At 44.7% G+C, this 16,272-nt stretch overlaps 8 protein-coding genes across 8 annotated transcripts; 5 read left to right on the top strand and 3 right to left on the bottom strand.

Annotated features, from left to right (window-relative positions):
• Positions 1 to 65: 65 nt before the first annotated feature.
• On the top strand, positions 66 to 655 carry I203_106586 (uncharacterized protein; the record flags this gene model as incomplete). The annotated part of the gene is made up of 2 exons (XM_019150172.1): positions 66 to 159; positions 228 to 655. The coding sequence occupies 2 exons, from the start codon at positions 66 to 68 to the stop codon at positions 653 to 655; spliced, it is 522 nt and encodes a 173-aa protein (XP_019000500.1).
• A 244-nt stretch (positions 656 to 899) lies between these two features.
• Positions 900 to 2,172, bottom strand: I203_106585 (uncharacterized protein; the record flags this gene model as incomplete). Its single annotated transcript, XM_019150173.1, has 5 exons — positions 900 to 1,269; positions 1,331 to 1,524; positions 1,595 to 1,915; positions 1,983 to 2,091; positions 2,150 to 2,172. The coding sequence occupies 5 exons, from the start codon at positions 2,170 to 2,172 to the stop codon at positions 900 to 902; spliced, it is 1,017 nt and encodes a 338-aa protein (XP_019000501.1).
• A 446-nt stretch (positions 2,173 to 2,618) lies between these two features.
• Positions 2,619 to 4,600, top strand: I203_106584 (uncharacterized protein; the record flags this gene model as incomplete). The annotated part of the gene is made up of 12 exons (XM_019150174.2): positions 2,619 to 2,644; positions 2,703 to 2,715; positions 2,777 to 2,828; positions 2,986 to 3,067; positions 3,171 to 3,249; positions 3,322 to 3,374; positions 3,440 to 3,574; positions 3,659 to 3,776; positions 3,830 to 4,025; positions 4,088 to 4,347; positions 4,415 to 4,483; positions 4,541 to 4,600. 12 exons carry the CDS (start codon positions 2,619 to 2,621, stop codon positions 4,598 to 4,600), a joined length of 1,143 nt encoding a protein of 380 aa, XP_019000502.2.
• Positions 4,601 to 5,269: 669 nt separating this feature from the next.
• I203_106583 (uncharacterized protein) lies at positions 5,270 to 7,682 on the top strand (the record flags this gene model as incomplete). Its single annotated transcript, XM_019150175.1, has 2 exons — positions 5,270 to 5,904; positions 5,975 to 7,682. 2 exons carry the CDS (start codon positions 5,270 to 5,272, stop codon positions 7,680 to 7,682), a joined length of 2,343 nt encoding a protein of 780 aa, XP_019000503.1.
• Positions 7,683 to 8,050: 368 nt separating this feature from the next.
• Positions 8,051 to 10,095, bottom strand: I203_106582 (uncharacterized protein; the record flags this gene model as incomplete). Its single annotated transcript, XM_019150176.1, has 10 exons — positions 8,051 to 8,449; positions 8,529 to 8,726; positions 8,783 to 8,847; positions 8,911 to 9,092; positions 9,148 to 9,222; positions 9,290 to 9,327; positions 9,397 to 9,571; positions 9,659 to 9,748; positions 9,809 to 9,878; positions 9,948 to 10,095. The coding sequence occupies 10 exons, from the start codon at positions 10,093 to 10,095 to the stop codon at positions 8,051 to 8,053; spliced, it is 1,440 nt and encodes a 479-aa protein (XP_019000504.1).
• Positions 10,096 to 11,198: 1,103 nt separating this feature from the next.
• On the top strand, positions 11,199 to 11,544 carry I203_106581 (uncharacterized protein; the record flags this gene model as incomplete). Its single annotated transcript, XM_019150177.1, has 3 exons — positions 11,199 to 11,277; positions 11,344 to 11,441; positions 11,506 to 11,544. The coding sequence occupies 3 exons, from the start codon at positions 11,199 to 11,201 to the stop codon at positions 11,542 to 11,544; spliced, it is 216 nt and encodes a 71-aa protein (XP_019000505.1).
• A 400-nt stretch (positions 11,545 to 11,944) lies between these two features.
• Positions 11,945 to 13,378, bottom strand: I203_106580 (uncharacterized protein; the record flags this gene model as incomplete). Its single annotated transcript, XM_019150178.1, has 4 exons — positions 11,945 to 12,519; positions 12,580 to 12,729; positions 12,798 to 13,040; positions 13,102 to 13,378. 4 exons carry the CDS (start codon positions 13,376 to 13,378, stop codon positions 11,945 to 11,947), a joined length of 1,245 nt encoding a protein of 414 aa, XP_019000506.1.
• A 1,278-nt stretch (positions 13,379 to 14,656) lies between these two features.
• On the top strand, positions 14,657 to 16,189 carry I203_106579 (glycerol-3-phosphate dehydrogenase (NAD(+)); the record flags this gene model as incomplete). The annotated part of the gene is made up of 5 exons (XM_019150179.1): positions 14,657 to 14,744; positions 14,821 to 15,011; positions 15,090 to 15,429; positions 15,500 to 15,782; positions 15,910 to 16,189. 5 exons carry the CDS (start codon positions 14,657 to 14,659, stop codon positions 16,187 to 16,189), a joined length of 1,182 nt encoding a protein of 393 aa, XP_019000507.1.
• Between the last annotated feature and the right edge of the window lie 83 nt (positions 16,190 to 16,272).

Genomic DNA, 16,272 nt, shown 5'->3' with positions numbered 1-16,272 from the left:
CATGAGTGATAATGGTGTAACAGGTGATACTGACTCTACTGCTGATACCAATATTTCACTGATACATGACGACTTACTATGTAGCTTGGGAAGATGAAGATGATCCGCTTACTGAACTGAATGAGATTGAAGGTGTGGACCTAAACAGAATTGACATGAGTATGTCTTATCATACTAACGATTGTGTATGCTATATCTACTGACGTCTTTACTGATCGACTGAATAGTACGAAATCAATGGAGTAGATCTATGCCTTATCCAATTACCGATACAAGATGGAGACCGCCTAAAAAACACGTACCAGAACCGACCGATCCTGAGGAAAGAAGATTGTTCCTCCTTAGTCGCTCTTGTATGTGGTGCTCAGCCAAGTTCAAAGGTCGAAGCCACGTCTTTTGCTCGGGGGAATGTCATGCTCACTTCGAATGGCAACACCATCGTACCGCTCCTAAATGCTCGAATTGCCCTGCATACCTCAACCACCCAGCAAAGAGAACTGTATGTGAGACTTGTTCAAGTAAGTTTGCCAGGGAGAGAAAGAAGAAGCGAAAGGCCGAGAAGGAAGAATCTGAGAGAGATGCAAAGAGGAAGGGTGGTATCTTAGCTGCATACGATGATATGCAAAGTGCTAAGAATGATGCAGGGAAAAAATGATGCTGAGGTGGGATTGTGAATAATGCTGGATCGTGCTGTGCATACATTATACTTATCATACCTGTGCTGTTAATTCTATACCATATCATATTATTTCATATCATTTCACATCACAGCATATCATATCATATTGCTTTGATTATTAGTGTATATGCATCGGTTCTGTTTCAACAATGGTTCAGTATAAACATGTATACATGACTGACAATGGTATAATACAACAAAATGTGACTCAAACACATACTCACACTTCCCAACTCCTCCCATTCGACCTATCCGGCCTCTCAAAGAACCTTGTTCCCGCTTTCGCCTGTTCTCTCTCCCATTCTTCCGCCCATGTTCTTCCTCCTCCCGCCGAAGACGGTGTATCGTCCCATCCACCTTGTACTCGAGGTGGAGCTTTGGATTTGGCAATCAACGCTAGAGCTCTTTCTCTTTCTGATGATTCTCTGGATTTTCTAGCTTCGATGGGATTTGAGGGTTTATTGTGATTAGTATGCTGATGATGGTGGTGGTGATGTTTGGAATGCGATTTCGATGAGGAGGATGATGAGAGTAATGTGGATATATGAGTCAAAGGGTCATTACGGTTTTTCGATCTTGCGTCTTTACGTCTATTTCCACATTACTTGATTAGCTAAAGAGACCGTATAGAAGAAGTATGGTAAAACTTACCTATCTCTCTCTCGCCTTTCATCCGCCTCATCACCCACTTCCTTATCCTCTACTCTTTTTAGATCTTTGTCCGTATACCACGGCTTTGTTTCCTTATCTGGTCTGCCGAGGTATAAGGTGAACGGATCGGATTCTTGATCTTTCTTGGTTTTGGCTATCTCAGCTAAGGTAGGTTGAGGTTTGTTCAAGTGGGGCTATAGAAGGTTACTGACATGAGTATGGCTGAATTCGTGAAGGGGCTAGTTGCATTCAGGTGACACTCACATCCTTCTCTAAATCAGCGAACAAATTGAGATGACCTCCAGTTTCCCATTTATCCATCCCTCTTCCCTCATCTTCGTCATGTCGTTTTCGTTCCCTCTCTTTCCCTTTATTCCTCCTAGCGGTCTCACTTGGAAAATCGAAATCCAATCTATCCCTTTTCTTTCTCTCCCTCTTCTCTTCTCGAGCTTTTTTCTCCCTGTGCTTTTCTAATAAGCTCTTACCTGCATCTTGACTTGTCGAAGTAGAAGGTAAGTTATCGTCCTCTACGAAAGACGGTGAACCGGCTCGTCTTCGGAGTTGCAATAATCGATTGCCTGCTTCCTACGTATTCAAAGGACGTTATTCAGCTAGATGTCTTTCAAGGATGGAAAAGATACGAGAAGCTGACGGTATCTATATCCTTCTGCTCTTTCGCCAATTCCTCTGCTGCTGCTCGAGCTTCATCTTCCCGAACTCGTTGCTTGTTCTTTTCGAGATAGGGATGATAGGATTTATGGCTGTCCGCTGAGACTGTCAGCTGCAGGCGGCGAGTTCATCAACCATAGCTATACCCACTGTAATATCTGGAGACGAGGCATGTTGTAGGTGCTTGGTAGGTTCCTGCTGTTGAAGAGAGACTTGACCTTGCCGAACTGTAGGTTATCCGTCCGTACTTGAGACTGTTAACAGCTTCTGATGTTTTGGGTGGCAACGTACGGTGGAGGTGCTACGGTGAAAGGTCCCTTGAGGCATGTCATGTGGAAGTCGCGAGCCTAAGACACATCGTTGTATCCGCCACGCGACTGTGATCTGACACGCAAATAAAGAGCGAGCAAGGGGCAAGGGGCACCGTGTTACATACACTAGTACTGGCAAGAGAGAAAATAGCATTGACCTACAATTCAACCTGCACTCAGCAATCAATTCAGAGTGGACCCTTTACACTCTAACATCCTTGTTGTCATCTTCAATCTCACCGGGCGTTACCTGATCACACCTCTTTCTGTCCTTACTCGAGTATACCCAGATAGAAGATTGAGTCGTCATGTCAGACGGTATTGGTATCGCAAAGTGAGTTAGCCCTATACGATAAAGGGATCAACCGGACTGACTCTGACACCCAATATAGCTTGCCCAACCAAGTGAGCTTTCGGACACCGACGAGCATCCTGGGCATCATCAGCTAACATCTTCACCTGACAGAGGCATAAAATCACTTCTCAACATGGCGCTCACTTCACCATCATGGTAGTCGGTGAGTTCAGTCTCTCGCAAAGGGAAAAAGGTGTCCGTGCGGCGTGGAAGAGAAATGTGCTCCTTTGACTGGATGTACGATCATATTAGAGGGGATCATAGTGCGGAAGCTATGAATAGGAAGTCGACCCGACATGCTGATCGTCCAACTACTATAGGTGAATCCGGTCTAGGCAAAACGACGCTCATCAATACCCTCTTCGCTACTGAGATCTGCGCTCCTAGGAATTACCGTCAACGGTGAGTGTATCCAGGCTCAGCCTCTCTAGTCTTGCGATACCCCGGTTCAGCTGTTTCTCATCCAACCTAGAAGTCACAGCTGACTCATAATCAATACTACTAGATTCTCAAAGCAATTAGACAAAACCACTGAGATCGAGATTCTCAAAGCGGATTTGGAAGAGAGAGGTTTCAACATCAAGGTGAATATGAATGACAGCTTTCTTTTCTCCTGTGAAACAGCGGGAATAAGTAGCTGACCTAAGTATCTACAGTTGACCGTAATTGACACACCTGGATTCGGGGACTATGTGAACAACCGAGATAGGTGAGTTGGATCGATGTAGTTAACATAAAACTTGACTCAACTCATGAAATCTTCCTTTTCAATAGCTGGACACCCATCGTCGACTTCATTGACGACCAACATGAGTCATACATGAGACAGGAACAACAACCGCACAGAAAGGATAAGCAAGATTTGAGGATCCACGCTTGTTTGTATTTCGTTAAACCTACTGGAACGACGTGAGTACTACTTAATGTCTGACAATCTTTTGGGTTACAACTGTTCAACCAAGGGATGAATAGTACTGATGATGTACGGGATAGCCTCAAACCCCTCGATGTCGAAATCATGAAAAGACTCGGTACCAGGGTCAACCTCATCCCTGTCATCGCGAAAGCGGACACAATGGTTCCAGAGGATTTACTGAACTTCAAGACTATTGTCAGTTGTCTGGAATGTGCGTAAGATCGCCTGTCAACTGACATTATTCGCAGATCCGGGAAGTTGTCGCTGCCCAAGGTATCAAGATTTATACCCCTCCCGTTGACACTGAAGACGATTCAGTCGCTGAGCACGCTAGGATCATGCAATCAGTCATGCCATTTTCCATTATTGGAAGTACCCAAGATGTGACCACTCCCGATGGAAGAGTTGTTAAGGGTAGAGAATACCTTTGGGGTGTTGCCGAGGGTGAGTGAACGTTTCTCTGAACAAGTCATCCACAATCAATGCTAATGTTCCGATGTGACCAGTCGAAAACGAAGATCACTGCGATTTCAAGAAGCTTCGATCGCTGTTGATCCGAACATACATGTTAGACCTGATAACGTCAACCGAGGAGAACCACTACGAAGCTTACAGATTGGCTCAGATGGAAACTCGTAAATTCGGTGAACCCAAAGTCAGAAAACTTGATAATCCCAAATACCGTGAGGAAGAGGAGATGCTCAGGAAGAGGTTTACTGAACAAGTTAAACTCGAAGAATCTAGATTCAGGCAATGGGAACAACATGTGAGCCTGACCTCACAGACGTAGTCCGATTGATGAATTTGACTGAAGCTGACTTATGGTCGGATAGCTCATCGCTGAGAGAGATAGACTCAATAAGGATCTGGAACAAGCTCATACGGCTATCAAAGCTTTAGAGGTGGGTGAATATGTTTGTGCAGATTTTCAGATATACTGATAGTGGCTGTATGATCAGGCCGAATTGGATCAAGTTGCCGCTTATCACAGACAAGGAGGTACAGTCGGTCGACGATAGATTATTTATCCCACCCCTTCGAAAAATGTCTCAATACAACCTTGGATTCTGTTAAAGTTGTTCCTCAATACCCCTTTCCTTCATATATATTCCTAATTTCTATCGTATCTTGTTGATGACCCCTGAATGTTTATCTTTACGTATATACCATTCCTGCTTGGATTAATGACTTCTTTAAATACTTCTTCTCTGAAGATGCATGGTCTCTGTGACGCTAGTCCGCCCAGGTGAACATGCGGGCAATGCAAGCTCTTTCATCGAACCCGAAAGCATGTTAAAACGGTATGGCGGGGAGCGTAGATCTCGAATGAGCCACTGGGTTTCCTTGTGCCTGAACTCGACACCTAAAAGGTTTTTGACGACAAAGGAGCAGGAATGGACCATTAAAAATGCCGCGAGGCTTTTTGACAAGTTTTTCACCAAGAGATCAAAGCAAAGTGGCTCTTGCATGTTTGGAGATGTGAAGAGCCTTTTACATGATTGGTTAATGCATTTCGTTCTTCCTCTCGTTGAAAGCTGATTCAAGATGCGTCAGATCGCCCCTCAAGTGGATTGGCTCGAGGATATGCATATAAAGCACATAATCATTAAACGATCTTGATTTGTAATTTACAGTGTATCTGTCGTAACTATCATTTTAATACCTATCGATCGACTAGGTCAATCAACATGAGAATCTCAAGAACCCTCTTGATCTCTTCTCTGCTCGGAGCACCTATTGTTCGCTGTGTCACCCCCGACTCGACCGGTCGACAAGGTCATGGACTTATCGGATATGGTATCAACATGTACGATCCTATCTGCTGTTCGGCCTGTAAAGATATCACACCAACCTATCTATACTGCGATCCTGATCAAGTCATGGATGAAATGGGGGGGATGTCCATGGTCGTTCTCAACTCTAGACAGATGGATGATGATATGGATATGAGTACGAGTAATGATACTTGGACGACCGATGGGAAAGTAGCAACCGACATGGCTACTTCTGAATGTATAGCTACCAACACGCCCTTTCTCCAAACCGCTGCATATTGTATGAAAACCCATTGCGACACTTCGGTGACTATAGCGGAGATCGAACAATGGTGGTGGATGAATATAGTCGGTACGATGCCTGATCAACCTGATCCGTCAATGACCTATCAAGAAACACTGTCGAGCTTGTCAACCGACCCCAACGCGACTTTGGCGGAAGATGAGCCCTTGAATAAGGTCGTACTGGTAGATGAAGACAGCTATATCGCCATGAGTTATTCGCTGATTAATTTCCAACTTGCTGAGACTCGACATGCAAAGTACAGGTAAGTGGGGCTGGTCTATCGAGGTACTTCACTTCACTACAGCTGATGATGCTCTTTTTATCCTGGACAGCATTATAATCCTTTCAACATGTTTCATCCTTCCTGTCTTCCTATCGTTCTTGCGATTCATCCCACTCCCCACCCTTCTGATCAACTACGTCCACTCCCAGTTCATTCACGCTCCTCTTTATGGGGGCACGATCACCCTCCCTCTTTTCGGTCAGCTCTCGCTTCCTACTCGTGGTCAAGCCCTGTTCATTGGCTGGCTGATCTTGATCAATATCCTCTGTTGCTCTATCGGCTTCCGTTCCGTATCGCCAAACGCATGGTACGACACTCGCTCTTTGGAAATCGCCACGTACATATCCAATCGTTCCGGAGTGATCAGCTTCGCCAATATCCCTTTACTCATCCTGTACGCCGGTCGTAACAACATTTTACTATTCTTGACCAATTGGTCGTATTCGACATTCATCCTTTTACATAAGACTGTTGGTATACTAGCAACGATCGAAGCATGTCTACACTCTGCCATCTACCTCCAGATAAAACTCGCAGCAGGATTAGCAACCTATCACGAATCATTACAAAGTCCCTATTGGATCATCGGTATCTTAGCTACATTGTCAATGTCACTTTTACTTCCTTTGTCAATACGTAGATTCCGTTCAGCATGCTACGAGCTGTTCGTGATCGTCCATATAGGTTTGGCGATCTTGACCATTGTGGGATGTTGGTATCATATCATTTGGCGATTCGACAAACAATGGGGTTACGAACTTTGGATGTACATCGCCATGGCCGTATGGGGTTTCGATAGGTTCATTCGATTGGTTCGAATGACAAAATCCGGAATCAAGTATGCCAAGGTATATAAGATCGATGAAGATTACCTGAGGGTGGATATACCTAATGTAGAAGGGTATTCGGGATATGTCTTTCTGTATTTTCTGAACGTCAATTGGAAAGGGAGTCATTTACCTAGACCATGGGAGAGTCATCCCTTCTCTATTGCTTGGTATGATTCTCTGTCCCCTTCTGCCACCACGCCTATTTCCAATTCATCGATTGATTCGCCTGAGCTGGAAAATTCCAAAATATCTACCGAGAGTGAAGAAGGTCAAGCGGTGTTACCTTCACTCTCCAGTTCGAGTGCGAATAACGATAAACCTACCAAGCAGGGACACTCTTCCAGACCAAACCCAAAAGGTATCACCATCTTCGTCAGGATGGAGAAAGGAATCACCCAATCTCTATCTCATCATTCCCTACCCCTCAGCTCGACTTCCGTTCCAACGCCAATCCCAATCCTGATCGAAGGTTCTTACGGATCTTACCATGGTCATGGGAACTTCCTCAATGAATACCTGGATTACTCGGCCGAATATCCTAACATACTTTGTATAGCTGGTGGGGTTGGTATAACAGCTATCTTACCTAAATTATCCACTGTCGCTCAATCACCTTGGAGAAGCACCGACGGATCAATCAAATTGTATTGGAGTGTACGAACAAGACCTCTCGTAGATGCTGTTGAAGATCTGCTGCCTAAGGGTGGGAATGAAGACAGATGGGGAGACATTCAAGCCCATATTTCGGTAGGTACTAGGCTACACCTGGAAGAAATCATCGATACCGAGCTTGTTAGTGCAGGGAAGGGGACCTTGGTAGTTGTAAGTGGACCTAGAGGGATGGCAGAAACGGTAAGAAAGTTGGTCATTGCAAAAGCGAGAGAAGGTGTTTTGGTGAAATTTGTTCAGGAATCGTTCGATTGGTGAGACATGAAGGGGTAGATGCTCAAATCCAATTCAGGTATGACTGTAAGATCGTTGCTCGATGGTGCTTTCTCTTCTGGTCTCTGAGGTAAACAGAGTGCTGTAGTGAGATGTCAGTATTCAGTTCTATGCACACGCTGTTCAGAAATGCCACAAAGGTTGTTCATATCGTGTTGATATTCAATGCATTATAATTGATTATTATACTATACTATAAAATTCAAGTTCCATCACGATATAATACATCTCTACTCAAGTATCTTATACAGGCTATATAAACTCTTCGTGTATGACGGGCGGACAGAAATGTATGGAGGAAAACGGAGAATTATAGATCGCTTGATCAATGGGGAAAGAGGAGTTTAGTCCATTTATTGTCTAGATGTAAAATCGATATGCCCCCTTTGTCCAGCACCTGCCGTACCATGTGTGAAAGGAATATTATGATTTTGTCCATCATGTCCTTCTGCACCGCCGTTGTGAGATTGAACAGGCTCATTAGAGTATGTTTGGGTAGTATGAGCAGGAATGGTATTATTTCCAGTAATGTTTATTTGACCTCGTCCAAGACCCGATTCATCAATCGATTTCATATTGTTATACCCATTACCATGCCCGTTGCCAGTACCCGTCATGGCTTGTTGTTGTTGATCCTCAACATAAGTAGATTGAGATCTTCTAGGTCTGGCTTCTGCCAATTGAGCGAGGAGGTGTTCGATTCGATCTAATCGAGCTTCGAGGGGTCCAGGGTGTCGGTCTAGATCAAATACCTAAGGATCAGGGATTGTCAGCTTTCACTCCTTCATTCATAGATACGACGAATCACAATACTTGTGAAGTATCACTTACAGCTTCACTAGGTCCCGCAGTCAATAAATCTCCCAGACCGGGTCCAGTAACAGCCAAAGTCCTTCCTCCAGACTCCGCAGCTTTCTCTTCATCACGTACAGGCATAGAAGTTTCAGGCGAGGCATCAACAAGGGGTTTCGGGGCAATTTGGTCTGCATCTGATTCGGGTCCAAGAACAGTCTCATATTGAAGCCATTTCTATGTTCCTCGAAAAATCAGTGTACTGCCTTGTACTTGTAGATTAACGGACTCACGAGCATCTTGTAGAACCCTGCTGCGATAATTGCTCCTAAACTTGGTCCGACCCAGTAAATCCAGTCTGGCGTATACTTCATCAGTCCTATCACTGAGTTGTCATGTATGAAGAGAGCATGTGACTTACGATAACCGGAGAAAGTCCTTAATACCACAGCAGGACCGAAACTTCTCGCAGGGTTGAGTGATCCACCAGTGTAGTATACACCTAATAACTCAGCGACGAATAAAGCCAATCCAATACCGATAGGAGCGATGAAAGTGGCTTTGTGTTTCTCAGCGGCGAGTAAGAGGATTGCAAGCATGAGTCTGAATTGATTGTGCCCATCAGCGGAAGCCTTGATAGTGTAGAGTGCAGACTTACAAAGAAGTCAAGAACATCTCGATAAATAAACCTTGAGCTATCGAAGTACCTCCTCCAAGGCTGGTTCGAACGTTTCTGCGAATTGCTCACACCATGTCAGTCAGACCGCACTTTAGAAAGATCGGATCAGAGTTGGACTTACAAGGTACCAGGTGTTATAGCTTGAATGATCGCAGCACCCTATCGCAGCATCCACTGTATCAGCCGACCTTTCAGAAAACCCGAGTGGGGGACAAGCAGCCAACTCACAGTAATCCCACCCAGAATTTGACTAAAGGTCAATAACACTCCTCTGAGCGGGGTGAGAGCTCCAACCAAGACCATACCGAGCGACACGGCTGGGTTAAACAGACCTCCGGAAACTCGGAAGAATATCCAGGCGTTGACTGCGAGAGAGAATCCGAATGATAGGGCGATGTACAACCTAGGATAAGTGGAATTATCAGAGAGGTGCTTTTCAGTTGAGAACAACGATTGACACAAGCAGTCAGATGGAGCAAGGTGAACTTACAAATTCGAGGTGTTGACTGTAGAAGCTGCTGAACCATCCTGTCCGGAGGTCGTACTTCCAGTTACGGACGTAGTAGGGATGAGGGCGACGCTGACATGAATAAATTCAACAGGCTGACCTCAACGATTGGTGATCGCCATGATAACTCACTTTGTACCACCCAAAGCGAAAATCATGAATAACACAGTTCCAACATATTCACCAACCATCGCGATGAAGTCTATCTCATCGCCCATCAGTCAACATTACAAGACGTTCGTGGTCGAAAAGATGAATGATGTTAACTTACGATTCTTGATAGCCAAAGTCGCTGGACCTTGCTGTGGTTTCTTCAGATGCCATGTTATAGGATTTCTCCTTCTTCTTCCTGAAGCTGCAGCAGCGATGGCTGCAGGGTGAGTAGAATTGACATCGTGGTTGGTTCTGGGTAATGACATCTTGATTTTGAATATGACTTGTGCTATGGAGGGATTTTCAGCATGGATATGATTAGATCGTTCTTGAGAGAATATATATACATGGGTTTAATCCAAGTTACTGGAACGGTACGGAGGTTAGTCACTTCATACATGACATTGTGCCCAGCAAAAAGCAACAGATCTAGACGTCATGATGCCGTGAATGACTTTTGTTTTCTTCCCTTTTATCGATCGCCGTTGAATGATGATTTGCATCTCATACTTCGGCGCCAGTGGGGCCTACAATCAATACTCTTCGGGCTGGCCATTCAAATACCGTTACTTGCATAACTGCCAACAATTTGTATGCACTGCAGGAGATATCGTAACGAAGTAAGTAATATGTGTTTGTAAGGTCTGTTTCGTCTGAAAGCAAGCTACGCGATCAAAAAGCAAAGCGAACCGAACGAAAATCTATTTCGGTCGATCATGATCTGCGTCACAGGAACGTTCACTTGCTGAATGTGATTGTGTTATGGATGTGATGGTACTCATACTGTGTAAGCTATGAAATCTCCATGGCTAGACAACTGGATATCTCTATCTAGGGGATAATGAGCTACGTGATGAAGAAATGACATGAATACCGTCTTGCTGCATAAATTACTCAAATGTCTAGGCTTATCATTCTTCGAATGGGCACCCTGAAGTTCTTGCCGCACCACCATTTTAAGCCCAAGTCGTCAAGCTATCCTGCTTGCACCCATATCATGGTAACATGAATAAAGAAGTCTATCGAGTATGCAAGCAGGTCTTCTTCATCAATCAAGTCTAGACTAAGTAGTATCGTTTTGTCATCTGACGTCAACGCACTTCATCAGGAACGAGAAACAACATCAGCGTTTGCTGTTCTCGTCTCTTGCGTTGTTAGCGTTGGTGCACACACGTGCAGCAGAGTATGTATAGTTAGGTGATCATGCCTCATGGCGTCATCTGGTATCTTTTCCCATGGAGTGTGCTCTGATGGAGTGGACTCAATAAGCAACAGTATATAAGATGGTTAGATAGCTCTTATCATGAAACATTCTTCCCAATTCATATCCAAACCAAGAGAATAAATACCAATAGTACATACAATCAATATGGCTGAAAACGTTGGAAACACTCAACCCGCTGCTGGTACTGGCGCTACCGGCGCAACAGGTCAACAAGACTTCTTGGGTGAGTCCGCTCAAGCATCCCAAATCAACTGTACACTTTCTAACTAACTTGGATGTGGTTTAATAGACAAAGGTGTCGATTACGGACTTAAACAAACCGGTCACGGTCAATCTGCTAGTACCACCGAGAAGATCTCTGATGGCATAAGATCAGGATTCAAGAAGGTAAGTTTATACCCGTACCGGTGACGATGATGGAGATATCTGATAAGTTGCTGTTTAATCACAGCTTACCGGAAAGGATGTTCCCATCCAAGACAAGCAATAGATGTATGTCTCTGAAGGAAATAAACTGTCATCATGCCATAGCAGTGACACAACAATTATATAGCTATTTTGTATTGCGCATGAAGTAAATGTGAGAAGTGAACGAACCATATAACAGCAATATTGAGGATGTTACTTGGCTGCTCGCTTCCACGTTCGCATCACTCCACTGTCTATTCTGTACTATCACTTCAAATCCAGCTTTCCGCCTACACATGAGTGTTGTTCATATCAGAAATTGCGTTTGCATGCTATGCTGTGAGAAATATCTATTGATTCTATATGAGAAGATTGTATTCTATGAACACATATACACGGTACGATAAAAGCATTATCTTATTCCGTATTCCTAAAAGCTACACTTATGTTTTTATTGTTGTTTTTTTTTCCATTGCATGAGTTTACTCATCTTGGTCCAATTCACCTCTTGAGTTGGCTCTTCTCTTAGCTGCGTTACCTGCCAAAGCTCTCTTGAAAGCATCTAACGAAAGTGTATTTCCTGATTGACTAGCTCTTCGGTGGAACTCCATTTCAACCCTTTTCTCCTCGTCCTCCGTCGTTGGTCCACCGGATGGAGAACCAGGTCGAGAGGCTTCTGGTGATCCCACGACGGAATCGTTCCCTGTCAATTCATCTGAAGCTTTGAAATTTGGGTTGGAGGCTAATTGAGAGCCGAAATAACCTGATTTGCCAACACCAGAAAAAGAGTTTTGCCTCGATCCGGCTGGAGTTATCACTGGAGTCACATCGGGAGTAGGTCGGGTAGACATTCGATCGACTGGCTGTTCAATGATCAAGTTGAAAGTGTTGGTGTTAGGATCCCATTGAGCGGTAACGTGCGATAAGTCCTCGACGAGGAAATCAGGTCGTTCCTTCTCGAGCTCCTCACGGTGGTGCGAAGTACATGTAGCTAGAACCATCGAACCGGCGGCTTTGCCTGCTCGAATACCTGTAGGAGCGTCTTCAACGACAAGGGCTAAGCAGAGCATGGAAATTAGTATGATCCTTCAGCATCATATGATCATCAGCCACTCACACTCAAATGGAGATGCGTTACATCCCGATGCACCCAAAAGGTAAGGATCAGGGAAAGGTTTACCTCGGGTGACGGAGTCGGCAGTGACGAAAACTTTGGGGACGGGGAGTTTGGCAATTGGGATGGCTTTACCAGCGTAGAAGTATGTTGCTGTGCAAGTCAATCCACATCAGCCTGTGGTCCTGAATGACGGTGAATTTAGCTCAATAGTTACTCACATGAAGTACAGATAGCCCATTTCTCTTCACCATTCCTCTGTTCAGTCTCAGCCCCCAAATCAGCCAAAAGCTTAGCAACACCTGGTAACACCTCGATACCACCACCTCCGTTTGTCCTTGCCAAATCTTCAGCAGCGTTCAAGATAGCAGTTTCGAATCTGACCACTTCAGAGTTGAGCAATTCAGGGTCGGTGATCTTACACCATTTTTTTAATACGTCAACGGTTCTCATACCGTGAGCAGCTAATTCACAAACCATTGATCAGCTTCAAGCCAGATAAGCTTGGTAAGGGAGATGACTTACACCGTAAGATGTCATCTAAATCAAGAGGGTAAGTCTCCGCAAACAGCTCCCAAGCTTTTACAACCGCCTCGGAAGATCTAATGAGGGTACCGTCCATATCGAACAAAACAGATTCGACGTTGATGGAGACGATGTGAGGTTCAGCGACTGGAGTGACTTGACCAGAAGCTAATCCGGCGAAGGATCCCCTTCGAGAAGGTGCGGCAGAGGGTGGGGCAGAGTTGGCAGGCGAAGGCATCGCCGACATGGTGAAAGCGGATTTGGTGAATACGGACATGTTGATAATGTATTTACGATGTTATAGTGTAGTGAAGAGGATATCAAGTCGTTATACAAAGCTTGAAGCTTGCTTGAGTTTTGTAAAAGTTGAAGTTGATGATGAAAGAAGATGAAAAGTACTTGGACAAATGAGACGGACACAAATGGTTTTGTGAAAATCACAGATCCTTCAATTCCCAATATGATGAATGAAAGAGAGGAGATATTGTGATGTGGAAAAAAATCAAATGAGTACGAGTAATCCGATCTCCCCTTGCTCAATCAGTCTAACCGAAAAATTTAGATGATATGGGGTTGTTTCACGGATCACGGTGATATGACACGTTGTTATGGTGAAAAAGGGAAGTCAGCTGAAGTGCGATGAAATCAGGTTTCGTATGTACTGCATTTGGCTGCCGTACTCTTGACAGTATCTTCTCACTCTATAGCATAGACACTACTTTTCTCGCTCCAAGCGACCGACTGCCCTAAATCCAAAACCCCGTTTTACTTGGATCTTGACTTTCATACGCCACTTACGCTTCACGGCAGTCGCACAGAAAATTTTCAGGTATTTTCCGGGGAATTGCCCTCGTCCTTCGTGCGCGGGAAAAGGATTGTGATACAGTTTGTACCGGCGGTATCAGCCATACGTCATTGGTTGCACCCTGAATTGCCTCCTTCCATACCCTCCTGACTGTAGTAGAGAGATGAAAATTTTAATTTGGGGTCAGTTATTTGTCAGCTGCCATTTGATACCGTACGTATGCTCAAGAAGACTGGGGTACAAGCACGAACTGAGAGACGACTTTCTGATCATTTGATCTCCTCGGTCAAGTGGCGTAATATGGTTATGTAGTTGTAGCACTGCAATTTACCGATCTTCGACTCCTCCTGGCTTGAGGATAAATCCTTTTAGCGAATTGGTGCGATGAATCATCCCAATTCAGGGATCCTAAAGTCTAACGTGTGAATGGGGGGAGTGATTCAGACGATCCAAAGATTTCTAAGACTGCACTTATCCGAAGTAAACTTGTGTGACGTTTCGGATCTCACTTTGTCTGACTCTGACAACGTGTTGGAGAGAATTTTCCCTTTTATCTAGTGTACTGCACATACCACCACCATCGATTCGCAAGATAACAAAAGACGTCAGTCAAATATATACATTTTTCACATCTTAACTTGTCTATACTACTACAATCACACCAGTAACTTCACTTCAATCTGTACTATCCCTGCCCATATCATTGACACCTACGATCACCCACCCATTTTAACAGAGAATCAACTCAAAATGTCAGCTCAATCCACCGCCCCTTCCACCCCAGACGTTGCTAGGGATTTCTCAGATCTAGAAATTTCTTCCACTGTCACCACTCCAGGTGAGTTTGGAATCCACTGTATACACTCAGTCCAGTAGCGTGAACAACCAGCTGATATCATCTTACCTTACTCTAGCCGCTACTCGACCATCTTCCCCTATTCCTGCTGCCTTACCACCTTCTCCACTCGCTTCTGGCAAACATAAGATCTGTGTCATCGGATCCGGATCATGGGGTACTGCTCTCGCTAAGATCGCTGCCGAAAACGCCTGGAAGAGAAACGACGAGTTCCATTCGGAAGTTCGTATGTGGGTCAGAGAGAAGATTGTGAGTTGTCCTTGGACTCGTATCGACTGATCTCCGATTAAGAGGAACGACTGTGCTGATAGAGGCGAATGATCATAGGTAAATGGAAAACCCCTCACTCACATCATCAACAGAACTCACCTCAACTCTCGATACTTACCAGACATCAAATTGCCCAAAAACCTCGTCGCTACACCCCATTTGAAAGATGTCGTCAAAGATGCGACTTTGATCGTTTTTGTCGTACCTCATCAATTCCTTCACACCGTACTGGGTGAATTGAGCAAACCTGGTGTTCTCCACCCTCAAGCTCGAGCCATCTCAGCCATCAAGGGTGTAGAAGTCAACGGAACTGATATTGAAACTTTTGCAAGTCTCATCGAAGGAAGAGTCGGCACACCCTGTTCAGCTCTAAGTGGAGCTAACATCGCCTTGGAGGGTGAGTCGCCTCTGATTGATGTTTTCTTCGAGATTAAACCTTATACTGATGTCTCTCCGTTTATGTACAGTCGCAATGGGTCAATTCTGCGAGACCACCATCGGTTGTCCAACCCACACAGACTCCTTACTCTGGTCAGCAGTCTTCCACGCTCCCACCTTCCGAGTCAACGCTGTGGAAGATGTGAATGGTGTGTCTCTCGGTGGAGCATTGAAAAACATTGTCGCTCTTGCTGCTGGATTTGTAGATGGATTAGGGCTCGGTGGAAATACCAAAGCTGCTATTTTGAGGATTGGTCTGAGCGAGATGATTGAGTTCTGCATGGAGTTCTTTGCGGGAAGTCAAAGGGAGACGTAAGTTTGATTGTTTGATCGCCTTTTTAGCCGAATTGATGGTCGTCGGGTCCTTTGATTGATTGTCCGGACCATCCTTTGCGCCCGCCCCTGATACTGACATTCGGAATTGACTCCACCAATCTAGGTTCTCCAATGAATCCGCTGGTATTGCCGATTTGATCACGACATGTTACGGAGGAAGAAACAGAAAGTGCGCAGAGGAATTCGCAAAGACAGGTCAACCATTCGACGTTATCGAGAAGAAATTGCTCAACGGTCAGAAATTACAAGGAACAGCCACAGCCGAAGAGGTCCACAACTTCTTGAGAGCGAGAAAGAGGACACACGCTTACCCATTGTTCGAGAAAGTCTACCAAATCTCTTATGAAGGATTACCTCCCAAAGCTTTGGTTCAAGGTTTATAAGAATTCTTCGCTCCGAAGAACAAAGAAACAAACATCATGTAGCTCTTAGATAAAACAAACTCAAATACATACATCCATACGGT

The sequence above is a fragment of the Kwoniella mangroviensis genome (genome assembly GCF_000507465.2).
Source record: "Kwoniella mangroviensis CBS 8507 chromosome 1 map unlocalized Ctg02, whole genome shotgun sequence".
Classification (NCBI taxonomy): Eukaryota; Fungi; Basidiomycota; class Tremellomycetes; order Tremellales; family Cryptococcaceae; genus Kwoniella; species Kwoniella mangrovensis.
This window is presented reverse-complemented; position numbering and strand designations above follow the sequence as displayed.